The sequence below is a fragment of the Microcebus murinus genome, chromosome 22 (assembly GCF_040939455.1).
Source record: "Microcebus murinus isolate Inina chromosome 22, M.murinus_Inina_mat1.0, whole genome shotgun sequence".
Taxonomy (NCBI): Eukaryota; Metazoa; Chordata; class Mammalia; order Primates; family Cheirogaleidae; genus Microcebus; species Microcebus murinus.
Genome location: NC_134125.1, coordinates 24,773,366 through 24,797,476, shown reverse-complemented (window position 1 = coordinate 24,797,476; position 24,111 = coordinate 24,773,366). Strand labels below are relative to the sequence as shown.

The window sequence follows — 24,111 nt, the reverse complement described above, 5'->3', positions numbered from 1 at the left end:
ACAACAGGGCAGATATAGTTTGTTGGTGACGCTGCAGCATGAGGACAGGACAGCCATGGGTACCAGGCCACCACCAATGCAAAACGTTGCCTGTTATCTTTGCTGACTTCCCCACTTATCTCAGCTGGCTCGTATCATAGACACTTGTTAATTCCTCTCTTCCTCTCCATTTCAGCTCTTGAGGTCAGGGAGCTCATTCCCTATTGCTGCTTTTCTTATGGCACTTCACATAGAACCTGGCCAGTTGTTCACACGGAATCGGTACATGTGTTGTCTTGTTACTTTCTTTTCAGCAGCACGTAGAAAGTTCCTATTTTTTTTTAAGTTCCTATTTATTTGTAACCCAACCCTGGTCCAGAAGGGATGTAACACAGTTTTACATAAGGACACCAGGTGCAGAAGACTAATGCAAATAGAAAAGGAGTGCGTACGAAAAACTGAATAAAGGGGGAAATGGAGCTGGGCCCTGCCGGGGGAGCCAGCACCCTGCTTCCTGCTCAGATCGCAGCGCGTGCTCGTCGCGGCAAGGTGGGCACGGCTCTCAGCCTTTTAGAGCCCGGCAGGGCAGGGCGAGACGTGAAGGTTGATTCCACGGTTCTCAGCGTGGGCAAGGTCAGCAGTAGCCTGTGTCTCTGCAGAAGCAGAATCACGTAGTACTTCGATCTCAGAGACCCTTTCCCCACAGCCTGCATGAAGAGGACACGCTGTAATGTGATGAAGTCCATCGTCCGTGAGCTTCGCTGGCCTGTTCTCATAGGCGTCCTCACATAAAATACGATCCCTACTGAATGCAGCTTAGTATAAACATGTGGAGAACCAAAATAGTGCTGTTCTGTGGACTCTTGCTCAGCCCTGAGTGGTATTTAGCATGTGTAAGGGCCGTCATTCTTAAGTGGTGATTAGCAGGCCATGCCACAGTTGCTACTGATTTCCTGTTTTTAGTCATATCTAATTTACTTAGAAATTTCAAATAACTTAAAGGTGGGTGTGAGAGGCTTTATCACAAAGGAATTTTAAAATGTGAAGTAGCATTACTTGAGAAGTGTGAGTGAACTATATGGTCTTCAGTCCATCCTTTGTAGCCAGGATTTTTCCAGACAGGCTCTTGGAAGGCATGAGTTCAAGGTTATCTTCTCTGAAAAGGACTTGAAATGGAGCTTCTCTGAATTGCCGGTTCTGAAGTAAAACAACTTACCTGTAGGGGAAAGATAATTATTAACAGAATGACTGTGTGTTTCTCATCAGAAGCCAGGGAGGTAGGAGGACGCGGCATGGTAGTTTTCAAGTCCTGAAAGAAAAGCACTATAACCTAGAGTCCTGTAACCAGTGAAAATATCCCTCAGGAATAGAGAGGGAATCAAGGCATTCTCAGATGAAAGAAACTGTCACCTGCAGACCTACCCTAAAAGAATGGCTAAAAGAAGGGAAATGATAAGAGAAGAAACTTTGGAAGGAGGAAAACATGATAAGCAAAAATGTAGATCCATAAAATAGGCTTTCCTTCTCCTCTTTGCTTTTCCAAATTATGTTTGACAGTTGAAACAAAAATTATAACACTGATGTGGTTCTAAATGTATGTAGAGGAAAAATTTAAGACAATCATATTATAAATGGGCCATTTATAAAGGCCCATTTATAAAAAGGTATAGTGTGGTAAGGTTTATTCCCTTGAACTGGTAAAATAAACCAATAGACTAGTAAGTTATGTATATATAATGTAACACTTAGAGAACCACAAAAAATGCTATACAAAAGAGATACCCTCAAAAATACCGTAGAAAATGAAAATGGAATTCTAAAAAGTGTTCAAGTAACCCACAGGCAGACAGGAAAAAGAAAACAGAGAAAAAAACAGAAAATAAAAATGAAATGGCAGACTTAAGCCCTAACATGCTAATACTTACCAGTTAAAAGACAGAGATTGACAGAATAGATTTTGTTTTTAAATGACTGAACTATGTTATCTACAAGAAAGTCATTTGAAATATAATGAAATAAGTAGGTTGAAAGTAAGAAAATGGAAAAAGATGTAAACACTAACGAAAGGAAAGCAGAAGTGGCAATGTTAGCATCAAATAAAGCAGACTTGAAAGAAAATTATCAGAGACAGAGGATGTTAAATAACAAGAAAAATGTCAATCCACCAAGAAGACATAGCCATTGTAAATATGTATGCAGTCACAACACAGCTGGAAAATATGTGAAGCAAAACAGATAGCGTGAAAGGAGAACAGACAAATCCACAGTCATACTGGAGACTTTAACATTCCTTTCTCAACAACTGGGCAGAAAACCAGCAAGATGACATAAGCACTCAAAAACACCATCAACCAAAAGAATCTAACATTTATAGAAAACTCCAGTGTGGTTGAATATGCATTCTTTTCAAGTGCTTATGGAACATATTCCATGTGAACCATATTGTGTGTCATAAAACAAGCCTCAACAAATTTAACAGAATTGAAACCACACAGAGTATGCCCTCCAGCAGCAAGGGACTCACATGCTTTAGAACTAAACAGCACACGTCTATGTAATTTGGAGTTCATAGAGCAAGTCTATGGGGAAATTGAAAAATGTACATGGACCTGAATGAAAATGAAAATGCAACATCAAAATTCATGGGGTAGAGATAAAATTTGGTGTGGGGATAACCTGTAGCACCAGTGTATGTGTTAGGAAATAGGAAAAGCTTCAAATCAGTAATCTAAGCTCCCCTCTCAAGAACCAAAAAACCAAAATGAGACCAAAGTGAGGAGAAGGAGGGATATAATAAAAGAGGAGAGTAGAAATCAATTAAATTGGAAATAAATACAGTGGAGAAAATTGAGACATAGCCAGTACTTTGAAAGATCAGGAAAATTGCCAACCTCTAGCAAGACTGACAAAGAAATGTAAATCACCATTATCGAGAGTAAAATGGGATATCACTACCGACCCTGCAGATACCGGGAGGGAGAGGAGGAAATAGGACAAACAACTGTACATGTACACATTTGACAGCTTACATGAAGTGGATCAATTCCTTGCAAAACACACAAATTACAGTAATTCACCCAGCATCAAATAGATGATTTGAATTGCCCTCTAAGTACTAAGGAAATAAAATTTGTAACTTAAAAATCCCCAAGAAAGGCCGGGTGTGGTGGCCCACACCTGTAATCCTAGCACTCTGGGAGGCTGAGGTGGGAGGATTGCACAAGATCAGGAGTTTGAAACCAGCTTGAGCAAGAGTGAGACCGTGTCTCTACTAAAAATATAGAGATTAATTGGCTAACTAAAAATATATAGAAAAAAATATTAGCTGGGCATGGTGGCGCATGCCTGTAGTCCTAGCTACTCGGAAGGCTGAGGCAGAAGGATCACTTGAGCCCAGGAGTTTTTTTTTTTTTTTTTTTTGAGACAGTCTCACTTTGTTGCCCAGGCTAGAGTGAGTGCCGGGGCGTCAGCCTGGCTCACAGCAACCTCAATCTCCGGGGCTCAGCGATCCTTCTGCCTCAGCCTCCCGAGTAGCTGGGACTACAGGCATGCGCCACCATGCCCAGCTAATTTTTTGTATATATATTTTTAGTTGGTCAATTAATTTCTTTCTATTTTTGGTAGAGAGGAGTCTCGCTCAGGCTGGTTTTGAACTCCTGACCTTGAGCAATCCGCCCACCTCGGCCTCCCAAAGTGCTAGGATTACAGGCGTGAGCCACCGCGCCCGGCTGAGCCCAGAAGTTTGAGGTTGCTGTGAGCAAGGCTGACGCCAGGGCATTCTAGCCCCGTATGATTTCACTGGAGCATTCTACCAAACATTTAAAGATGAATTAACACCAATCCTATACAATCCCTTTCAGAAAATAGAAGAGGAGGAAGCACTTCCCAATCCATTTCACAACACTGGTATTACCCTGACACCAAACCTAAAGATAGTGCCAAAAAAGAGAGAATATAGACCAATATCCCTTATGAATATAGATGCAAAATCCTTAGCAAAATATTAGCAAATAGAATTCAGCAACGTATAAAAAGAATTATACACCATGACCAAATGGGGTTTATTGCAGAGATGCAAGGCTGGTTCAGTGTTTGAAGCTCAATTGATGGGATTTGCCATATTAACAGACTAAAGAAGAAATATCACCCAACCATATCGATGCAGAAAAAGCATTTGCTAGAATTCAGGGCCAGGTGCGGTGGCTCACGCCTGTAATCCTAGCACTCTGAGAGGCCGAGGAGGGTGGATCGCTCGAGGTCAGGAGTTCGAAACCAGCCTGAGCAAGAGTGAGACCCCATCTCTACTATAAATAGAAAGAAATTAATTGGCCAACTAATATATATAGAAAAAATTAGCTGGGCATGGTGGCGCATGCCTGTAGTCCCAGCTACTCGGGAGGCTGAGGCAGGAGGATTGCTTGAGCCCAGGAGATTGAGGTTGCTGTGAGCAAGGCTGGCACCACGGCACTCACTCTAGCCTGGGCAACAAAGTGAGACTCTGTCTAAAAAAAAAAAAAAAAAAGCATTTGCTAGAATTCAAAGCCTGTTGATAAAAAAAACTCTCAGAAAAATAGGAATAGTGGGAAATAGCCTCCATTTGATAAAGAGCATCTACAAAAAACCCTGTAGCTAAAAACCCTTTAATAGTGAAAGGCTGAGTGCTTTCTGCCAAAGATGGGGAACAAGGCAAGGATGTCAGCTGTCAGCATTCTTATTTGACATAGTGTTGGAAGTTCTAGCGAGTGCAATAAGAAAAAGAAATAAAATATCGTATAGATATGAAAGGAAGAAATAAAATCCTGTTTGCAAATGACATGGTTGTGTAGAAAATTCTAAGGGTTCTATGTCAAACTAGAACTAATAACAGTTCAGTAAGGTCACAGGATACAAGATAAACATAGAAAAATCAATTGTATTTCTGTATAGTATTAATGCACACAGACACAGAGATAAAAAATGCATTACTATTTATAGAAACCAGCTGAGGAGGTATGTTGAATGGCAGAGGCTTTAGCCCCTTGCCAGCTTCTGGTGACCATGGCAGTATTTCACGAGGAGGTGGAGATCGAGGATTTCCAATACGACGAGGACTCGGAGACATGTTTCTACCCCTGACGTGTGGGGATAACTTCTCCATCACCAAGGAAGATTTGGAGAATGGGGAAGACATAGCAACATGTCCTAGCTGTTCTCTCATTATAAAAGTGACTTATGACGAAGATCAGTTTATCTGTAGAGAAACAGTCTCAGCCCCTTCAGCCAACAAAGAATTAGTTAAATGCTTAAGAAGGCTTCGGAGATCCAAATCGTGAATAGTTGGGAATGAACCAAGATGGAAACATCAAATATAAAGTTTCTGGCTTCTTCACTGAGATAACCATTTTGTGGTTTGCTGTTCTGTTAAGAGTTTGGATTCTACCCACCAGCTGCTAAGTTCATCTTCAAGAAGTGAGTCCACAACGTGACATACTTGGATCGCATGCTTAGAACTTTGAATTGGCAGCATTCTCAGTTATCGCATCTGGATTTAAAGGAAGATAATTTCACGTCAGTGCTTTCTTTTCCTCGGTTTCATCATTTTTATATCTTGAACCTAATTAGTTTAACATCTGATAACAGCATAATCTACTCCAGTGATTAGGATTCCTTAATAAAAAAGAGATTTTTTTTCACTTAAAAAATACATTACTATTTATTATCACTTAATAAAAAAGGAATATTTAGGTGTAAATCCAACAAAACATGTACAGGACTCATACCAAAACCTATAAAACTTGATGAAAGTAACTAAGGAAGATCTAAATAAGGCCAGGCACAGTGGCTCACACCTGCAATCTCAGTACTGTGGGAGGCCAAGATGGGAGGAAGGCTTGAGGCCAAGAGTTCGAGACCAGCCTGGGTGACATAGTGAGACCCCCATCTCTACAAAAAATAAATAAAACATTAGCTGAGTGTGCTGGCATGCACCTGTAGTCCTAGCTTCTTAGGAGGCTGAGTCAGGATTGCTGCACTCCAGCTTGGATGACAGAGCAAGACCCTGTTTCTTTTTCTTTCTTTTCTTTTCTTTTCTTTTCTTTTCTTTTCTTTTCTTTTCTTTTCTTTTCTTTTCTTTTCTTTTCTTTCTCTTATATTTCAGCATATTATGGGAGTACAAATGTTAAGGTTACATATATTGCCCTTGTCCCCCCTCCTCTGTTGAGTCAGAGCTTCAAGCATGTCCATCCCCAAGATGGTGCGCATTGCACTCATCATGTATGTATATGTCCACTTAGGTGTTGATCAGTGAAACCAATTTGCTGGTGAGTACATGTGGTGCTTATTTTTCCATTCTTGGGATACTTCACTTAGTAGAATGGGTTCCAGCTCTATCCAGGAAAATACAAGAGGTGCTATATATCACCATTGTTTCTTAAAGCTGAATACTACTCCATGGTATAATATACCATGTTTTATTAATCCACTCATGTATTGATGGGCACTTTGGTTGTTTCCACATCTTTGCAATTGTGAATTGTGCTGCTAAACACAGTGCAGGTGTCTTTTTCATAGGATGTCTTTTGTTCTTTTGGGTAGATGCCCAGTAGTGGGATTGCTCTATCAAATGGTAGGTCCAATTGTATCGCTTTAAGGTATCTCCATATTGCTTTCCACAGAGGTTGCACTAGTTTGCAGTCCCACCAGCAATGTAGGAGTGTTCCTATCTCTCCACATCCATGCCAACATTTATTGTTTTGGGACTTGTTAATAAAGGCCATTCTCACTGGAGATACGTGATATCTCAATGTGGTTTTTTTTTTTTTTGAGACAGAGTCTCGCTTTGTTGCCCAGGCTAGAGTGAGTGCCGTGGCGTCAGCCTAGCTCACAGCAACCTCAAACTCCTGGGCTCGAGTGATCCTTCTGCCTCAGCCTCCCGGGTAGCTGGGACTACAGGCATGCGCCACCATGCCCGGCTAATTTTTTTATATATATATATCAGTTGGCCAATTAATTTCTTTCTATTTATAGTAGAGATGGGGTCTCGCTCTTGCTCAGGCTGGTTTTGAACTCCTGACCTTGAGCAATCCGCCCGCCTCGGCCTCCCAAGAGCTAGGATTACAGGCGTGAGCCACAGCGCCCGGCTTCAATGTGGTTTTGATTTGCATTTCCCTGATGATTAGAGATGTTGAGCATTTTTCATATATGTTTGTTGGCCATTATTCTTCTGCCTTCTTTTGGAAAGTTTCTGTTCATGTCCTTTGCCCACTTTTTGATAGGGTTGTTTGATTTTTCCTTGCTGATTTTCCTGAGTTCCCAATAGATTCTAGATATCAGCCCTTTATCAGATGTATAGCTTGCAAAAATTTTCTCCCATTCTATAGGTTGTCTGTTTGTTCTCTTGACAGTTTCTTTGGCTGTGCAGAAGCTTTTTAATTTGATCAGGTCCCATTTATTTATTTTTGTTGTTGCTGTGATTGCCTTTGTGGTCTTCTTCATAAATTCTTTGCCTAGGCCAATGTCTAGGAGAGTATTTCCAACATTTTCCTCTAGGATTCTAATAGTTTCACACCTTAGGTTTAAGTGTGTTACCCAGCATGAGTTGATTTTTGTGAGAGGTGAAAGGTGTGGATCCTGTTTTAGTCTTCTACATGTGGCTATCCAGTTTTCCCAGCACCATTTATTGAATAAGGATTCTTTCCCCCAGTATAAGTTTTTGTCTACTTTGGCAAAGATTAGATGGCTGTATGGGGATGGCTTTATACCTGGGTTCTCTGTTGTGTTCCACTGGTCAATGTCCCTGTTCTTGTGCCAGTAAAAAGCTGTTTTAATTACTATAGCCTTGCAGTATAGTTTGAATTCTGATAAATTGATGCCTCCCATTTTGTTTTTATTGCCTAGGATTGCTTTTGGTATACGGGGTCTTCTCTGGTTCCATACAAAGCATAAAATTATTTTTCCTATATCTGTGAAAAATGATGATGTTATTTTAATAGGAATTGCATTGACTCTATAGATCACTTTGGGTAGTATAGACATTTTAACAATGCTGATCCTGCCAACCCATGAGCATGATATTGTCTTCCACCTGTTTGCATCCTCTGCTATTTCCTTCTTCAGTGTTTCATAGTTCTCCCTGTAGAGGTCTTTTACCTCCTTAGTTAAATAAATATATTCCTAGGTACTTTATTTTCTTTGTTGCTATTTTCAAGGAATTGAGTCTTTGATTTGGTTCTCACTTTGACTGTTATTGGCATATATGAATGCCTCTGATTTGTGTGCGTTGATTTTTGTATCCTGAGACTTTACTGAAATCATTTATCAGTTCAAGGAGTCTCATGGTTGAATCCTTGGGGTTTTCTAGATATAATATCATATCATCAGCAAAGAGTGAGAGCTTGATCTCTTTTGCTCCCATTTGGGCGCCCTTAATTCCGTTCTCTTGTCTGATTGCTATAGCAAGGACTTCCAGCACTATGTTGAATAGAAGTGGAGATAGTGGGGAACCTTGCCTTGTTCCAGTTCTAAATGGGAATGCTTTCAATTTTTCCCCATTCAGTATGAGGTTGGCTGTGGGTTTGTCATATATGGCTTGTATCATTTTTAGGTAAGCCCCATCTATGCCTATTTTGTTAAGCATTCTAATCATAAAAGGGTGTTGAATTTTGTCAAATGCTTTTTCTGCATCTATTGAGAGGATCATGTGGTCTTTGTTTTTGCTTCTGTTTATGTGGTGGATTACATTTATAAATTTGCATATGTTGAACCATCCCTGCATCTCTGGGATGAAGCCCGCTTGGTTGTGATGGATTATTTTCTTACGCACCTGGATTCTTAACAAAGATTTTGTTAAGAATTTTTGCATCCATATTCATAAGGGATATTGGTCTGTACTTTTCTTTTTTTGTTGCATCCTTTCCTGGTTTTGGTATCAGGGTTATGTTGGCTTCATAAAATATGTTGAGGAGGATTCCATCCTTCTCGATGTTGTGGAATAATTTCTGCAGGATAGACACCAGATCGTCTTTGTAGGTATGGTAAAATTCAGGTGTGAAACCATCTGGTCCGGGACTTTTCTTTTTAGGAAGATTTTCTATTGCAGTTTCAATTTTAGTACTTGATATTGGTCTGTTTAGGAATTCTATTTCTTCCTGGTTGAGCCTAGGGAGGCTGTGTGTTTCTAAGAATTTGTCCATTTCCTCCACACTTTCCAGTTTGTGTGCATAAAGGTTTTTGTAGTATTCATAAATTATATCTTGTATCTCCGTGGCATCAGTTGTAATTTGTCCTTTATTGTTAGAGATTTTTCTTTTCTGCTTTTCGTTAGTCTAGCCAAAGGCATGTCAATTTTGTTTTGTTTTTTCAAATAACCAACTTTTTGTTTTAGTAATCTTTCGTATAATTTCCCTGTTGTCAATTTCATTTACCAGTTTCCCTGAAAATAATACCTACCCATAAAATAAGCTCTAGCAGGATTTCTAAGCATTTGCGCAATATAAGCCTTACCCCCAAAATAAGATCTAGTGATAGGCGTGGTTACGCAGCATATGTGCACAACCCATGCATTTCATCACTAAGTGGTAAAGAAGACGAGCAGCCCTTCTCATCTGCCTCATGAGAGCTCTATTGCTCTACATGAGAGATTGGGGCCAAAAGTTCTAAAGAATTAGAGTCACAAGAAATTCAGAATGGAATTTGGGGTTTGGAGAGTTATAATGATGTTCCAGAAGAAGACGACTTCACTATATTTGAATAAATGTAGATGGTTGTACTGTACTTAAAAAAATAATAATACATCCCCTGAAAATAAGCCCTAGGGTGTCTTCTTGAGGAAAAATAAATATAAGACCCTGTCTTATTTTTGGGGAAACATGGCAGTTCTGATTTGATCTTAATGATTTCACTTCTTCTGCTGGGTTTGGAGTTGGTCTGTCCTTTTTCCACCTCTTTGAGTCAGTTCATTAGGTTGTCTATTTGTGATCTTTTCGACATTTGGATATAGGCATTTATGGAAATAAACTTTCCTCTCAGGACTGTTTTAGCTATGTCCCTCAGGTTTTGATAATTTGTGTCTCGTTTGTCATTTAGTTCAAAGAATCTTTTGATTTCCATCTTAATTTCCTCATTTACGAAATAATCATTCAGCAGAAGGTTGTTCAGTTTCCACAACTTTGTATAGAAATGACAGTTCCTGTTAGGGTTGATTTCTACTTTTATTCCACTGTGATCTGAAAAGATACGTGGTATAATTTGTATTTTTTAATACTTTTTGAGACTTGCTTTGTGTCCTAGGATATGGTCAATCTTAGAGAATGTCCCATGAGCTGATGAGAAGAACGTGTATTCAGTGGTTTTTGGGTAGAATGTCCTGTAAATGTCAGTCAGACCCATTTGTTCTACAGTTCTGTTTAAGACCATTATTTCTTTGTTAATTTTCTGTTTGGAGATCTGTCCTGTGCTGTCAGCAGGGTATTAAAGTCTCCAGCTATTATGGTGTTGTAGTTTATCCATTTGTTTAGATCAGGTAGAGTTTGCTTTATGAATCTGGGTGCACCTAAGTTGGGGGCATACATATATAGAATTGTGATGTCTTCTTGTTGAACTTTACCCTTCACCATTATATAGTGACCTTCTTTGTCTTTTATTACTTTTGTTTATTTAAAAACTAAGTTATCTGAAATCAAAATCGCCACGCCAGCCTTCTTTTGGTTTCCATTTGCTTGAAATATTATTCTCCACCACTTTACCTGTAATCTAAATGCATCCTTGCAGGTTAGATGTGTTTCCTGAAGACAGCAGATACTTGGCTTGTATTTTTTTATCCATTTGGCCAGCGTATATCTCTTGAGTGGGAAGTTCAAGCCATTCACATTTATTGAAAGAACTGATAGGTGGGGCAAATTTCTGTTCATTCTGTTGGGTTGAACTTTGTTGCTTTGTTTATTCTCTTGAGCCATTGTGGTATCTGGCCTTTGATCTTTAGCTTTTGAGTGGATTTATATTCGTGAGTGTTTATTGTGTTGATCCATGAGTAACACTGTTTTGAGTACTTCTTGGAGGGCTGGTCTTGTCTTGGTGAATTCCCTCAGTCTTTGCTTATCTGAGAATCTCTTTATTTCTTCTTTGTATACAAAACTTAGTTTTGCAGGGTACAATATTCTAGGCCAGGCATTATTCTGTTTCAGAAGAGTGAGAATTGGGCCCCAGTCTTTCCTTGCTTGTAAGGTTTCGGTAGAGAAGTCTGGTGTTGTTTGGATTGGCTTTCCTTTGTATGTTACTTGCTGCTTTTGCCTTACAGCTCGTAGAAGGGCCTCTTTAGTTGATATTTTTGTCAGTCTGATGACTGCATGGCGTGGTGTCTTCCTGTTTGCATTGAATCACCCAGGGGTTCTTTGACCTTCTTGTACTTAGATATCTAGATTTTTAGTAAGGCCTGGTAAATTTTCCTCTATTATATCTTCAAATAGCTTATCCAACCCTTGTATGTTTTCTTTTTCCCCTACCAGAATCCCCATAACCCTCACATTAGGTTTATTCACATAATCCCACATTTCCTGTAGGCTTTGCTCTTTTCTCTTATTTCTCGTTCTATCTCTGTGACTAACTTATTTAATTGGATGGTGTTATCTTCAGTCTCTGAGATTCTTTCTTCTGTTTGATCTACCCTGTTCTTGAGGCTTTCTATTGTGCTTTGTAGTTCTCTGAATATATTCTTCATTTCCAGAAGTTTGGTTTGATTTTTCTTTAATATTTCAATTTCTTTAGTGAATTTTTCTTCCAGGTCCTGGATGTTTTTTTGTGGTTTCTTTGTGTTGGTTATCCATTTTTTCTTCCATGTCATAGAGTTTTCTTACAATCCATGTTCAAAATTCTTCTTCTGTCATTTTAGTGGTCTGATTTTGGTTGATGTCCATTTCTAGAGAGCTGGTGTTCCTATTTGGGTGTGTGCTTTTCCGTTTGAGTCTTCATACTTCCAGAGTTCTTTCACTGATTTCTTCCCGTCTGGATCAGTTGTTGCTTCTTACCTTTAGATTTTTGTTTGAATAATGACACGCCCTGTTTAGTCTCTGTGCCAGTAGGTGTTGTTTGTGGGTGAGATTCAACCACACCCTGTATGATTAGTCAGTAGGTACCGTGAAAAGGGTATGCAGAATGTCCTTCCTGTCAGTAGGTGGTGCTTGCTCGGAGAACCAGGCTACACTGTTGTTTGGGGGTCCTGTGACCAGCTCTTATTCCTCTAGAGAGGCACTCTAGTGCCTCAGGTGGTGGGTGGGGCCCTGGGACTTCCAGTTGTGTCCTTATTCTCTACCTCAGTGAGGGCTGGTCAGGGAGTGAGTCTGGGTGGAGCTGGGTTGGGTAAGCCTGCCCTCAGGCACCACCAATGCCGTTAGCAGGGGTCAAAATTCTATTCTCTTCTTCCGGGAAAAGCTGCCAGGGAGGGGCTGGAATGGCCCCGGTCAGTCAGAAAGTCTGCGTGTGGGGGTGGCTCCTTTCCACCTTCTGCAACTCTGCGGCTTCTCCTGGGCCTCTGCCAGCAGGCAGGACCTCATGCCACCAGGTCTCCCCTGGCTGTGATGTAGGCCGGGAGGTTCCCTGTGCAGGATCGCAGCCTGTGCTGGGCACACGGAGGTGGAAGTTTGCCCCTCAAGCCCGCTGATCTGCCCCTGAAGGCACACATACTTTAGTAGGCTCCTTCACAAATATCTCTTCCAAGTCCCGGGGCAATGCGAGACCTGGGTGCATGGGATCTGTTCTGCCGGTCTGACTTCTGGGCCCCAGAATTCAATCCCTGACCCCTCCAGGGAGAGCAGTGCCTGTCCTAAGTCACCCACGGGGAGCCCAAGCTGGGTCGATGTCTCTCGGCCTCAGGGTCTGCTCCGTTCTCCTGGAGTCATCAAGCCAGCAGCACCTGGGAGGGCTGGTGGGTAGGGAGCTCACCGTCTGAGTACCCCTCAGTCAGCTGTAGGGCCCCATAAGGAAAGGTTCCGTTCCCTGGTAGTGCCTCCAGGTGGTGGCTATATTGTCTTTCTTGGCAGCCACAGATAGGAAAGGGGAAGAGGAGAATGGAGCAATATGGTGCCTGCCGAGCACCTCGGGACTGTGCACAGGGCGGTGCTTGAGGGAGTTGGGAGCCTGGTGCCGCGTCTGCAACAGGCTCACTGCTCACTGGCGGTGCCCGTCTCTGGGCTGGTGTCCGCAGGTCTCTCCAACCACAGGGAAGCCTACCAGCAGTCTGAGATGCAAGGGAGGGGAAAGTTAACCTCCCTACCTACCCTTGTTGCTGGTCTCGAAGCTTCTCGGGAGCTCTCTTCTTCCAGTTCTCCTCTGCAGCCTCTTCCCGTGTAGTTTCCTGTAGTCTCAGGTACCCCTCCTTCCAACCCTTATCCGATGTATGCTCGTCTGCTTGCTTATTTCTTCTGCTTTCTTCTAAAATCTGTCTTTTTTGCAGAGACACTCTGGGTGGCGGTTTTTCTTGTCCTCCATCTTGCTCCACCCCAAAGTTTGAGCAAGACCCTGTTTCTTAAAAAACAAACAAACAAACTAAATAATGGGAAAGACTGGTTTAAAGACTCAAAATATTGCCAGTTCTCCCCAAATTGATATACAAGTTTAATGCAATTTCTACGAAAATCCCAGCAAGATTTTTATAGATATAAACAAGATAATTCTAAAATTTGTACAGAAAGGCAAAGGAATTAAAATAGCTAAAGTAATTTTGAAAAAGAAGAATAAAGTGGGAGTAATCATTCTACCCAATCTCAAAGCTTACTGTATAGCTATAGTAATCAAGACTGGTATTTGTGGAGTGATAGACACATACATTGATGGAACAGAATGGAAAATCCAGAAACAGACCCACACAAACATGCCCTCCTGATTTTTTTTTTTTTTTTACAAAGGTACAAACTCAATTCAGTGGAGGAAAGACAGGTCTTTGAACAAAATGGTGCTGGAACAATTAGATATCCATAGGCAAATAAATGAACCTTGACCTAAAAATTAACTCAAATGTGTCATAGACTTAAATATAAAACATAGAACTATAGGCTATAACTACAGTGGCTCACACCTGTAATCCTAGCACTTTCTAGCACTTTGGGAGGCCAAGGTGGGAAGATTGCTTGAGGCCGGGAGTTGGAGACCAACCTGAGCAAGAGTGAAACCCCATCTCTACTAAAAGTAGAAGAAAGTAGCCAGGCACAATGGTGTGCACCTGTAAGTCCCAGCTACTTGGGGAGGCTGAGGCAGGAGGATGCCTTGAGCCCAAGAATTTGAGGTTGCAGTGAGCTAGGATGACTGCACTGCACTCTAACCTGGGTGACGGAGCAAGACCCTGTCTCAAAAAAAAAACAACAAAAAACTATACACCTTTGGGGAGAAATGGAAAAACTCTTGGGGAGCTAGGGCTAGACAAAGAGTTCTTGGACACCAGAAGCACAATCTACAATAACAAATACTAAAAAATTAGACTTCATCAATATTGAAAACATTACTCAGCAACAGACACTGTTAAAAAAATGAAAAGACAAGCCACAGAGTGAGAGAAAATATTTGCAAACCACATATCCAGTAAAAGACTAGGATCTAGACTATATAAAGAACTTTTAAAACTCAATAGTAAAAAGCAAACAATCCCAATAAAATGTGGGCAAAAGACGTGAAGGGACATTTCACTGAAGAAGACATATAGATGGCAAATAAACATTTAAGAGATGTTCCATGTCATTAGCTACTAGGGAAGTGCAAATTAAAGCCACACTGTCATTCCACACCTATAAAAAGTAGTAGTAGAAGAACCAGGTCACTCGTGGTTGGTTCAGCCACCCTGGAAAACAGTTTGGCAGTTTCTTTTTAAAACTGAACATGCGGCTGCCATACAAGCCAGCAGTTGCACTCCTGGGCATTTATCCCAGAGAAATGAAGACATGTTTACACAAAAGCCTGTACACGGTTGTTCATAGCAGCTTTATCCATAGAAGCCAGAAACTGGAAATGCCCTGAATGTCCTTCCGAGGGTGAATAGTTAAATAGTCCACTCCATCCCACTGACTGCCCCTTGGCAATAGAAAGGAAGTATTAATAACAACCTGAATGACTCTCTGGAGAATTTTGCTGAGTGAAAAAAGCTAATCCCAAACAGTTGCATACTATCTGGTTCCACTTACATACTGTTCTTGAAAGGAGAAAATTACAGAGATGGAGATGGTTGGCAGTTGCCAGGGTTGAGGAGGGCGGGAGTGGCAGGGACGTGCATGTGGCCCTGAGAGGGCAGTGGAGGGTCTGGTAGTGATGGACGTGTCTTGTGTCTTGACTTTGGGTTCTTGATTGTGAGATTATGTTCTTGTCTTGAAAGGTGTCACCATTGGGAGAAACTTGGCACAGTATGCATGGAATCTGTTGTTTCTTACAACTGTATATGAATCTACAATTATCCCAAAGGAAAAAGTTGAATTAGGCCAGGCGTGGTGGCTCATGCCTGTAATCCTAGCACTCTGGGAGGCCTAGGCAGGAGGATTGCTTGAACTCAGGAGTTTAAGGCCAGCCTGAGCAAGAAGAGTGAGAGATCCCATCTCTACTAAAAGTAGAAAAAATTAGCCAGGCATGGTGGCGCATGCCTGTAGTCCCAGCTACTAGGGAGGCTGAGGCAGGAGAATCGCTTGAGTCCAGGAGTTTGAGGTTGCTGTGAGCTAGGCTGACACCACGGCACTCTAGCCTGGGTGACAGAGGGAGACTCTGTCTCAAAAAAAAAAAAAAAAAACAATTAAAAAGAAAAAAAGTTTAATTAAAAAAGTACTCTAGGCCACTGACCCAACCTTTTTGACACCATGGACTGGTGATGCTTACCTCTTGCTGTGCTGCCTGATTCCTGGTGTGCTGTGGCCTGGGTGTTGGGGACAGCAGCTCTAGGCAATATACTCACAGGTGCTTAGCCTGAGCACTTGAGTTTTCTGCTGCAATCTCCCAAAATAAAACGGTTGCCTTGCTGAATGAGCTGTTGCTGGGAGCCTGGGCTGCCCCCTGTGCTGTTAGGAAATAGTGGGGCTCACCTGTTAAGCAGACCTGGTTCTCTGTGGTGTAGTCATGCTGTCTGCTCTGGGTATTCTTTCCTGGCTTTGTCTATGTCTCAGCGAGGTGTCTTGGCAGTGAGGTTTGGGTTACAAGAGCTGTGCAGAGCAGGGAGAGGACATTTGACTGAATGGGACCTTGCTGAGGTCTGGCTGGTTGCAGAGGGTCCCCTATGAGCTCATGCCTGGTATGGTTACATTTCCAGGATGTGAGGTCTGTAAGGACCTCCACACTTGTCACCTTATTGAGGTGCTGTTGCTGTAGTCACAGACCCAGGAGTCTCTGGGGTAGGACTGGTCTCTGTGCCATCCTGGTGCCACCAGCCCAGCATGGAGGGGAGAGTGAAGATGGCACATGAACTCCAAAGGGCCTTTGCTTCCCTTGCCCAGGCGCCTCATTGCTTAGGATAATCAGTTCTCCCCCCAGCTGTGAGTGGCACACAGAGAGCCCTGACCACCCCAGGAGCATGGAGGAGGAGGTGTTGTGGGGATGAGGATCAAGGGGGCACTTATCATGTGTTTCCTCCTCCCACTCCCAGTGTCTAGGAGGGCCACTCTCAGGCCCTAGTCATCCTCTGCATCCAGGGAGGTTTAGCAGAGGAGGAAGGAGTAGGGAAGGCTGGGCCAGGCCCAATCACAGTGCCATTAGGCCCTGCAGTCTGTTTGGTCCCCTCTCTCTGCTGATTTCAGAGAAGCTGATGACTCCTGAGATGTTTTCGGAAATCCTCTGTGACGACCTGGATTTGAACCCGCTGACATTCGTGCCAGCCATTGCCTCGGCCATCAGACAGCAGATCGAGTCCTACCCAACAGACAGCATCCTGGAGGACCAGTCGGACCAGCGCGTCATCATCAAGGTGGGTTCTGCTCACCCTGCACATGGCCTTCCTGGTGGGGTAGGGGGCGTCGTGGCACACTGGGGGTACACCCAGGCCTCAGCAGAAATCTGTCTCTGTATTTCGTGCCATCTGGAAAGCCATCTTTCAGGCGGCACCTGGCTCTGCCTCCACCCACCTAGGAGGGGCGTGGGCCATCGCTCAGGAGGTGCCTGCCATGGTAGTACTGCAGGACGCTAAGCAGAGCCCGGAGGTGAAGGCAGTGGGATGGGCAGAGTGGGGAAGCCCACGGCAGGAGGAGCAGCACTGCCATGCTTTGCCTGTGGGTCAGGCCAGGCCAGGCTGAGCACGCCTCGAGCTGGTGCGTTACCTGGTAAGATGCTGCCTTAGTCACCATGGTACAGATGAAAAGGTGGGCCGGGGAAGAGCCGAGGTCGCCTGCCCTCATTGGCCAGCTGAGAAGTGGTAGAGCTGATGTTCGGGCCCAGGCCTGAGCACTGCGGAGCCTGCTGGCAATACCCTCGCTGTGCCCAGCGGCTCTGTGTTGTGGGCCCGGAGAGCTTTGATTGTGAGCATTTAGCTTCAATTTTAGAAACACATTTGTGTTATAAAAATAAGAGCCATGTTACAAAGGGTTCCTGAAAATAGTATCTGGGGTGGAGGAGCCTCAGGTGCATGGCTGCTGGGACAGAGGGCAGCCTCCGCTGCATGCGCCATGTGTAGCCTCGGTTCTCCCCGGGCACTTTAGAAAGATTTTGGAAAATAGAGGTGGGGAATCTCCTGTAGCCTTCTCTGTGGTTTCCCAAGTAGAAAACAAGTAAATACTTTCTTTTTTCTTGATTAATTATTAAAAATTATGGTAAAATATTCATAACATAAAAATGACTTGTTAACCATTTTCAAGCGTACAGTTGAGTGGCATTAAGTGCGTTTACGTTACCAGGCAGCCGTCACCCCATCCATCACCTGAAATTGTATTATTATGTAAAATTGAAACTGCACCCACTAAACACTAACTCACCATTCTCCCTTCCCCCAGCCCCTGACAGCTACCTATGTCCTGTCTGTGTGAGTTTGATGGCTCTAGGTACTTCCTGTAAGTGGAATCATGCAGCATTTGCCCTCTCTTGACTGGCTTATTTCATTTAGCATAATGTCTTCATAATGTCTTCAGGGTTCATCCATGTTGTAGCAGGTGTCAGAATGTCCTTCCTTTTTAAGGCTGAATAATATTCCATTGTATGAATAAGCCACATTTTATTTATTTATTCACCCATCAATGCACACTTGGGTTTGCTTCCACGTGTTGGATATTGTAAATAGTGCTTCTATGAAAATGAGTATATAAATATCTGTGCATTTCACTGCTTTCAATTATTTCGGGTATATACGCAGAAGTGGAGTTGCTGGATCATAGGGTATTTCTATTTTTACTATCTTCAAGAAGCGACACATTGTTTTTCTCAGCAGCTGCACCGTTTTAAATTCCCATCAACAATACACATGGGTTCCAATTTTTCCACATCCTCGCCTGCATTTGTTATTTTCAGTTTTTTGATAATAGCTATCCTATTGGGTGTGAAGTAGTATCTCACTGTGATTGTGATTTGCATTTCCCTAATTAATTGGTGATGTTGAGGATCTTTTCACGTGCCTATTGCCTTATTGGCCATTTGTGGGTTTTTTTGTTGTTGTTTTTGTTTTTTTTGAGACAGAATCTTACTTTGTTCCCTGAGCTAGAGTGCCATGTCAGCCTAGCTCACAGCAACCTCAAACTCCTGGGCTCAAGCGATCCTCCTGCCTCAGCCTCCCGAGTAGCTGGGACTACAGGCATGCGCCACCATGCCCGGCTCATTTTTTTCTATATATTTTTAGTTGTCCAACTAATTTCTTTCTATTTTTTTAGTAGAGACGGGGTCTTGCTCTTGCTTTTTATTATGTTGGGGTAGTTTCCTTCTGTTCCTGGTTTGTTGAGTGTTTTTATGTTGAAAGGGTGTTTAATTTTGTCTAGTGCTTTTTCTGTATCAACTGAGATGATCATGTAGTTTTCCCCCTTCATTTTGTAAATGTAACATTGATGGGTTTTTATATATTGAACCATCTTTGCATTGGTCTGGAACTTCTGAGCTTAAACGATCCACCTGCCTCTGACTCCCAGAGTGCTAGGATTACAGGTGTGAACCACTGAGCCCGGCCCATTTGTATATTTGCTTTGGAGAAATGTCTATTCAAATCCTTTGCCTATTTTTAAATCAGTTTTATTTTTGTGTTTTGTTGTTGAGTTTTACCAGCACACTATTATGGATACAATCCTTTATCAGACATGTGATTTGCAAATATTTTCTCGCATTCTGTTGGTTGCCTTTTTACTCTGTTTATGATATCCTTTGATGTACAAAAGGTTTTAATTTTGATGATGTCCAATTTGTCTATTTTTTAATTCGTTACCCATGCTTTTGGTGTCATATCCAAGAATCATTGCCAAATCCAATGTCATGAAGCTTTTCTCCTATGTTTTCTTCTAAGAGTTTTATAGTTTTAGCTCTTACATTTATGTCTTTCATCCACTGAGTTAATTTTTGCATGTGGTGTTAGGTAAGTGTCCCACTCATGCTTCTGCATGTGAATATCCAGTTTTCCCAACACTATTTGTTGAAAAGACTGTCCTTGCCTCCAGAGAATGGTCTTGGCCCCCTTGTCAAAAATTCTTTGACCATGGGTGTTAGGGTTTGGTTTTGGGCTATTTGTTCCACTGGTCTATGTGTCTGTATTTATGCTAATACCCTACTGTTATGATTACTGTCGCTTTGCAGTAAGTTTTGAAATCATGATGTGTGAGACTCAACTTTGTTCCTTTTTTTTTTCAAGGTTGTTTTGGTTTTTTGGGTTTCCTTGAAATTCTATATTGATTTTAGAATGGATTTTTGTCTTTCTGCAAAAAGCATTATTGAGAGTTTTGTTAGTGATTGCATTGAATCTGTAGATGACTTTTGTTAGTATTGATATCTTAACAATATTGTCTTCTAATCCATGAACATTTTATGTCTTTAATTTCTTTCAGCAGTATTTTGTAATGTTCGTTGTATAAATCTTTTATTTTCCTTGGTTAAGTTAATTCTTATGTATTTTATTCATTTTGATGCTATTTTAAATGGAATTGTTTTATTAATTTCCTTTTCAAACTTTTCATTGTTAGCGCATATTAATAGAAATGCAACCAATTTTTGTGTGTTGACTTTGTATCCTGCTACTTTGCTAAATTCATTTATTAGTTCTTGTGTCATTTTTAAGGATTTCAACAAATAAGTTCATATCTTCTCTAAACAGAGATAACTTTACTTTTTTATTTCCAATTTGATGCCTTTTGTTCCTTTTTCTCACGTAATTGCACTGGCTAGAACTTATAATATTGTATTACATAGAAGTGACAAGAGAGGGCATCTTTGTTTAGTTCCTATCTCAGAGGAAAAGCTTTTAGTCTTTCACCATTAAGTATGATGTTAGCTGTGGGGTTTTCATTTATGGCTTTTATTATGTTGGGGCAGTTTCCTTCTATTCCTGGTTTGTTGAGTGTTTTTTGTCTTGAAAGGGTGTTGAATTTTGTCTAGTGCTTTGTCTGTATCAACTGACATGATCATGTAGTTTTCCCCCTTCATTTTGTAAATGGAACATTGATGGATTTTTATATATTGAACCATCTTTGCATTGCAGGAATAAATCCCACTCGGTCCTTTTCATATGCTGCTGAATTCAGTTTGCTAGTATTTATTGAGGATTTTTGCATCAACATTCATAAGAAATATTGGACTGTAGTTTTCCTTTCTTCTAGTATCTTTGTCTGACTTTGATTTCAGGGAAATGAGGGGTTTTTTTGAGACAGAGTCTCCCTTTGTTTCCCAGGCTAGAGTGAGTGCTGTGGCGTCAGCCTAGCTCACAGCAACCTCAAACTCCTAGGCTCAAGCAATTCTGTTGCCTCAGCCTCCCGAGTAGCTGGGACTACAGGCATGCGCCACCATGCCCAGCTAATTTTTTCTATATATATTAGTTGGCCAATTAATTTCTTCTATTTATAGTAGAGACAGCGTCGCGTTCTTGCTCAGGCTGATTTCAAACTCCTGACCTCGAGCAATCCGCCCGCCTCGGCCTCCCAGAGTGCTAGGATTACAGGTGTGAGCCACGTCACCTGGCCGGAAATGAGTTTTAGAGTATTCCTTCCTCTTCAGCTTTTTAGAAGAGTTTGAGAAGGATTGGTGTTAGGTCTTATTTAAATGTTTCGTAGAATTCACCAGTGAAACTGTCAGGTCCAGGGCTTTTCTTTGTCAGGAGGTTTTTGATTACTTGTTCAGTCTCCATACTTGTTAATACCTTTATTTTGAGAAGAATATGAATTTGTTTCCCTTAACCTGTTTCAGTTTCACTTTATGGCCAGCTAGCAGAAAAAAGGCACAATTGAGAAAGAAGGGGATATGGTGGGGGAGAAATGGGGCGGGAGCGTGGATGTGGTAGTGGGTGCCTGGCGGGCATCCCCTGAGGGCTCCGCTCTGTGCCCAACTTTGTCTTGTAACCGTGGTGAGGATGTGGCCATGTGGGTTAACCCATCTGACCACGTGATTTCAAATGTCTGGGGTCAGCCACATGCAGCGTCCTCCTGAGTCTGACTAGCTGGCTTCCTTGACATTTTTCTCAGAATTGAGCACGAGTTTTGTTGTTGTTGTTATCTTGGCGGGGCGCTTGGGCAGCCATTCAGAAAGCAGTCTGGCAGCTGTAAATCCTCCTGGGGCAGAGGCTTTCCCAGTGACCCTCGGGCTTTCCTGTGATCCCCATCCACGGGACGGTGTCGGCTAGGAGGCTGTTGGGAGTCTGTCCCCTGGTTGGGTTTCCCTCCCTGCCCCCCTGCGGTCAGATCAGTACCACAAGGCAGACATGGCTAGCCCAGGGAGGCCTGTTCTGTGTCCATCAGTGCTGTGTCCTTATTGGCACCTGACCTCAGGGACAGCATCCCATCTTGCATGTGAGGAGCTGAGGGTCAAGCCCAGGGTTTCCATTTGTAACTGGGACTCAGAAGCAGAGCTGGGCGTTTCTGTGAGGATGCCCTTTGTCCCGATCCTGGGACATGGCAGAGGGAAGACAGGAATCTTTGGAGCGACGGCACTCGAGGGTTATCTCCTCGGAACGCAGAGGCTTCGGTTGGGGTGGCCTCTTACAGGTGTTCTTGGCAGTACAGGGACCAAAGCCCAGGCCTGGCTGCCTTTACCACGGCCCAGTTCCAGCAATGTTGGCCGGGCCCTGTTTGGGGAGCACATAGGGGCGGGGACAGGTGTGTGTCGAGGCTGGGAAGACGGGCAGAAGCCTGGCCCCCCTCCCTGTGCCTGCTCGGATGTCCTGGCCCTGCCTTGCCTCTGCATCCACCCAGAGCCCAGTGCTGCTCAGGACACTCCCAATGCCACCACCCACCAGGCAGCTCTCTCCCTCAGAGGTGCAGCGTGGAGCCAGAGCGCCTCTCCTCTGCTCAGAACACTCCAGAAGCTTCCAAGATCCCTGTGGAAGCTGAGCCCCTCCAATAGCCTCCGGCCCTACCTGGCCTTTGCTCCGGCCCCAGCCACCCTCATACCCTCCCCTTATCCCCTCACTGGGCAGACCCAGGTGCCAAGCCTCACCTCCTCAGTCCTTTGCCTTGCTGTGTCCTCTGCCAGGACCCTTTCCCCCAGGGAGCCACAGGCCTGTGTTCTGGCACATTTAGTTCCTCCTAAAGGCCACCTTCCCTGGGAGGCCTTCTTGGCCTCCTGACTGCGGAGGCCAACACTGGCTTTCTACACCTCCCTAGGTCCCTCCCTGGCACTCAATGCTGCCTGACACCACGAGCTCACTCGCTTAACCTGCCTAACGTCTGTCTCTCCCTCACCCCACCAGAACGCCTTGTTTTTTCTCTTTCTTTTTACAGAGAAAGGATCTCACTATGTTGCCAGGCTGGTCTGGTCTCAAACTCCTGGGCTTAAGCCATCCTCCCACCTCAGCCTCCCAAGTGGCTGGGTCTACAGATGCCACCACGCCAGGCTCGGGCAGCTTTTGGAATGTTTGTTTCCCCTGTGCCCCTCCTTGTTAGGAATGCAGTCTGCATGTGTGAATAAACGAAGGCATAACTGACCAGATGGCAGGGGGCGGGAGCCACCGTCGATGAGCCCGCGGCAGGGGTGGCTTACCAGGCCTGGGCCACGCGCCTGTGGTCCTGTAGGGTCCTGTGTGGCATTTCCACGCTGCTGCAGTTCCTCCTGGGCCCGGCGCCGGGGTGGCTGGCTCCATGTTTGATTCCAGCCAGGAAGGGCCAGCTCTTCCATTCCGATCCGCAGACCTGCGCCCACAGCTGGGTGTGGGCACGTGTGGAGACAAGAGAGGACACGGAGCTCGGTCCTGTGCTCTGCCTGTCCTCAGCTTCCTCCCTCTGCTTGCTGCCCGTGTTGTCATGCGGCAGTGAGGGACGGTCCCAGCCCTGCACCGCAGCTGCTGGAGTCTGGCAGATGTGAAGTGGAGGGAATGGAGCCAGACCCTGCAGGATCCATCCTGTGCGATTCGTTGATGCCCAGTTTCAGGACAGCCACAGCTAAACTGGGGGCAAGAAGTCAGGATGGTGGCTCTGGGTGGTGGGCATAGGTAGGCGCTCCTGGGATGCAGGCTGTGTTCTGTCTGGGTCTGGGTGCTAGTTTCCCTGGTGTTTACTCGGGAAAGCCGCCTGACTGCACTCCAGGGTCTGAGCCCTCTGACTGTGAGTCACGGCCAGCTGGATGCCTGCTGGCGAGCGTGGGAGGAGCTGGCCCAGCGCTCTGCCCCTCCGTGGCAAGCATGCCGCCCCTGCTGGCTAGTCCAGGGTGGGGGTGTGTCTGTGGACACACTTGGCAAGTTGACCTCCAAGAGGGACAAGCTCTGTGAAGAAACAGAATAAGGGCACAGACTTTGGCTTAGGACAGGGCTTGGGGACAGTCTGATAAGTGCTGCTTGAGCTGGGCCCTGACTGGCGCAGTCAGGTAAAGATGGATGGCGGGAGGGGCCTGGCCGGGCGGTGAGCAAGGGGGATGGCCTGAAGGTGTGGGGGTTCCTGGGGCCGCATCAGGACCTCCTGAGGGAGACCGTGCCGACCCTGAGCCAGAGTCCCTCATGGCCGGCAGCAGGGTCGTGGGGTCAGCCCACTGTGTGGATGGGGAACTGGAGGGATGGGGGCTGGCTGGGCTCTTAGCAGGGCCTGTAAGTCAGGAGCAGGGCCT

The 24,111-nt window shown here is 43.9% G+C and overlaps 1 protein-coding gene, 1 long non-coding RNA gene and 1 pseudogene across 3 annotated transcripts in view; 2 read left to right on the top strand and 1 right to left on the bottom strand.

Moving 5' to 3' along the window:
- The window catches only part of SMARCB1 (SWI/SNF related BAF chromatin remodeling complex subunit B1), a 47,084-nt gene that overhangs the window by 14,963 nt on the left and 8,010 nt on the right, over positions 1-24,111 (top strand). For both annotated transcript variants that reach the window (XM_012776745.3, XM_012776744.3), the window contains exon 6: positions 16,710-16,876. In XM_012776745.3, coding sequence (XP_012632199.1) covers positions 16,710-16,876 — 167 coding nt within the window. The remainder of the gene's footprint in view (positions 1-16,709; positions 16,877-24,111) is intronic.
- LOC142863495 (uncharacterized) lies at positions 314-23,624 on the bottom strand. The gene is made up of 2 exons (XR_012914290.1): positions 23,056-23,624; positions 314-1,195 (listed from the first exon to the last, which is right to left on the bottom strand). It is a non-coding gene; the product is annotated as an uncharacterized LOC142863495 (long non-coding RNA).
- On the top strand, positions 3,414-16,697 carry LOC142863494 (diphthamide biosynthesis protein 3-like; annotated as a pseudogene).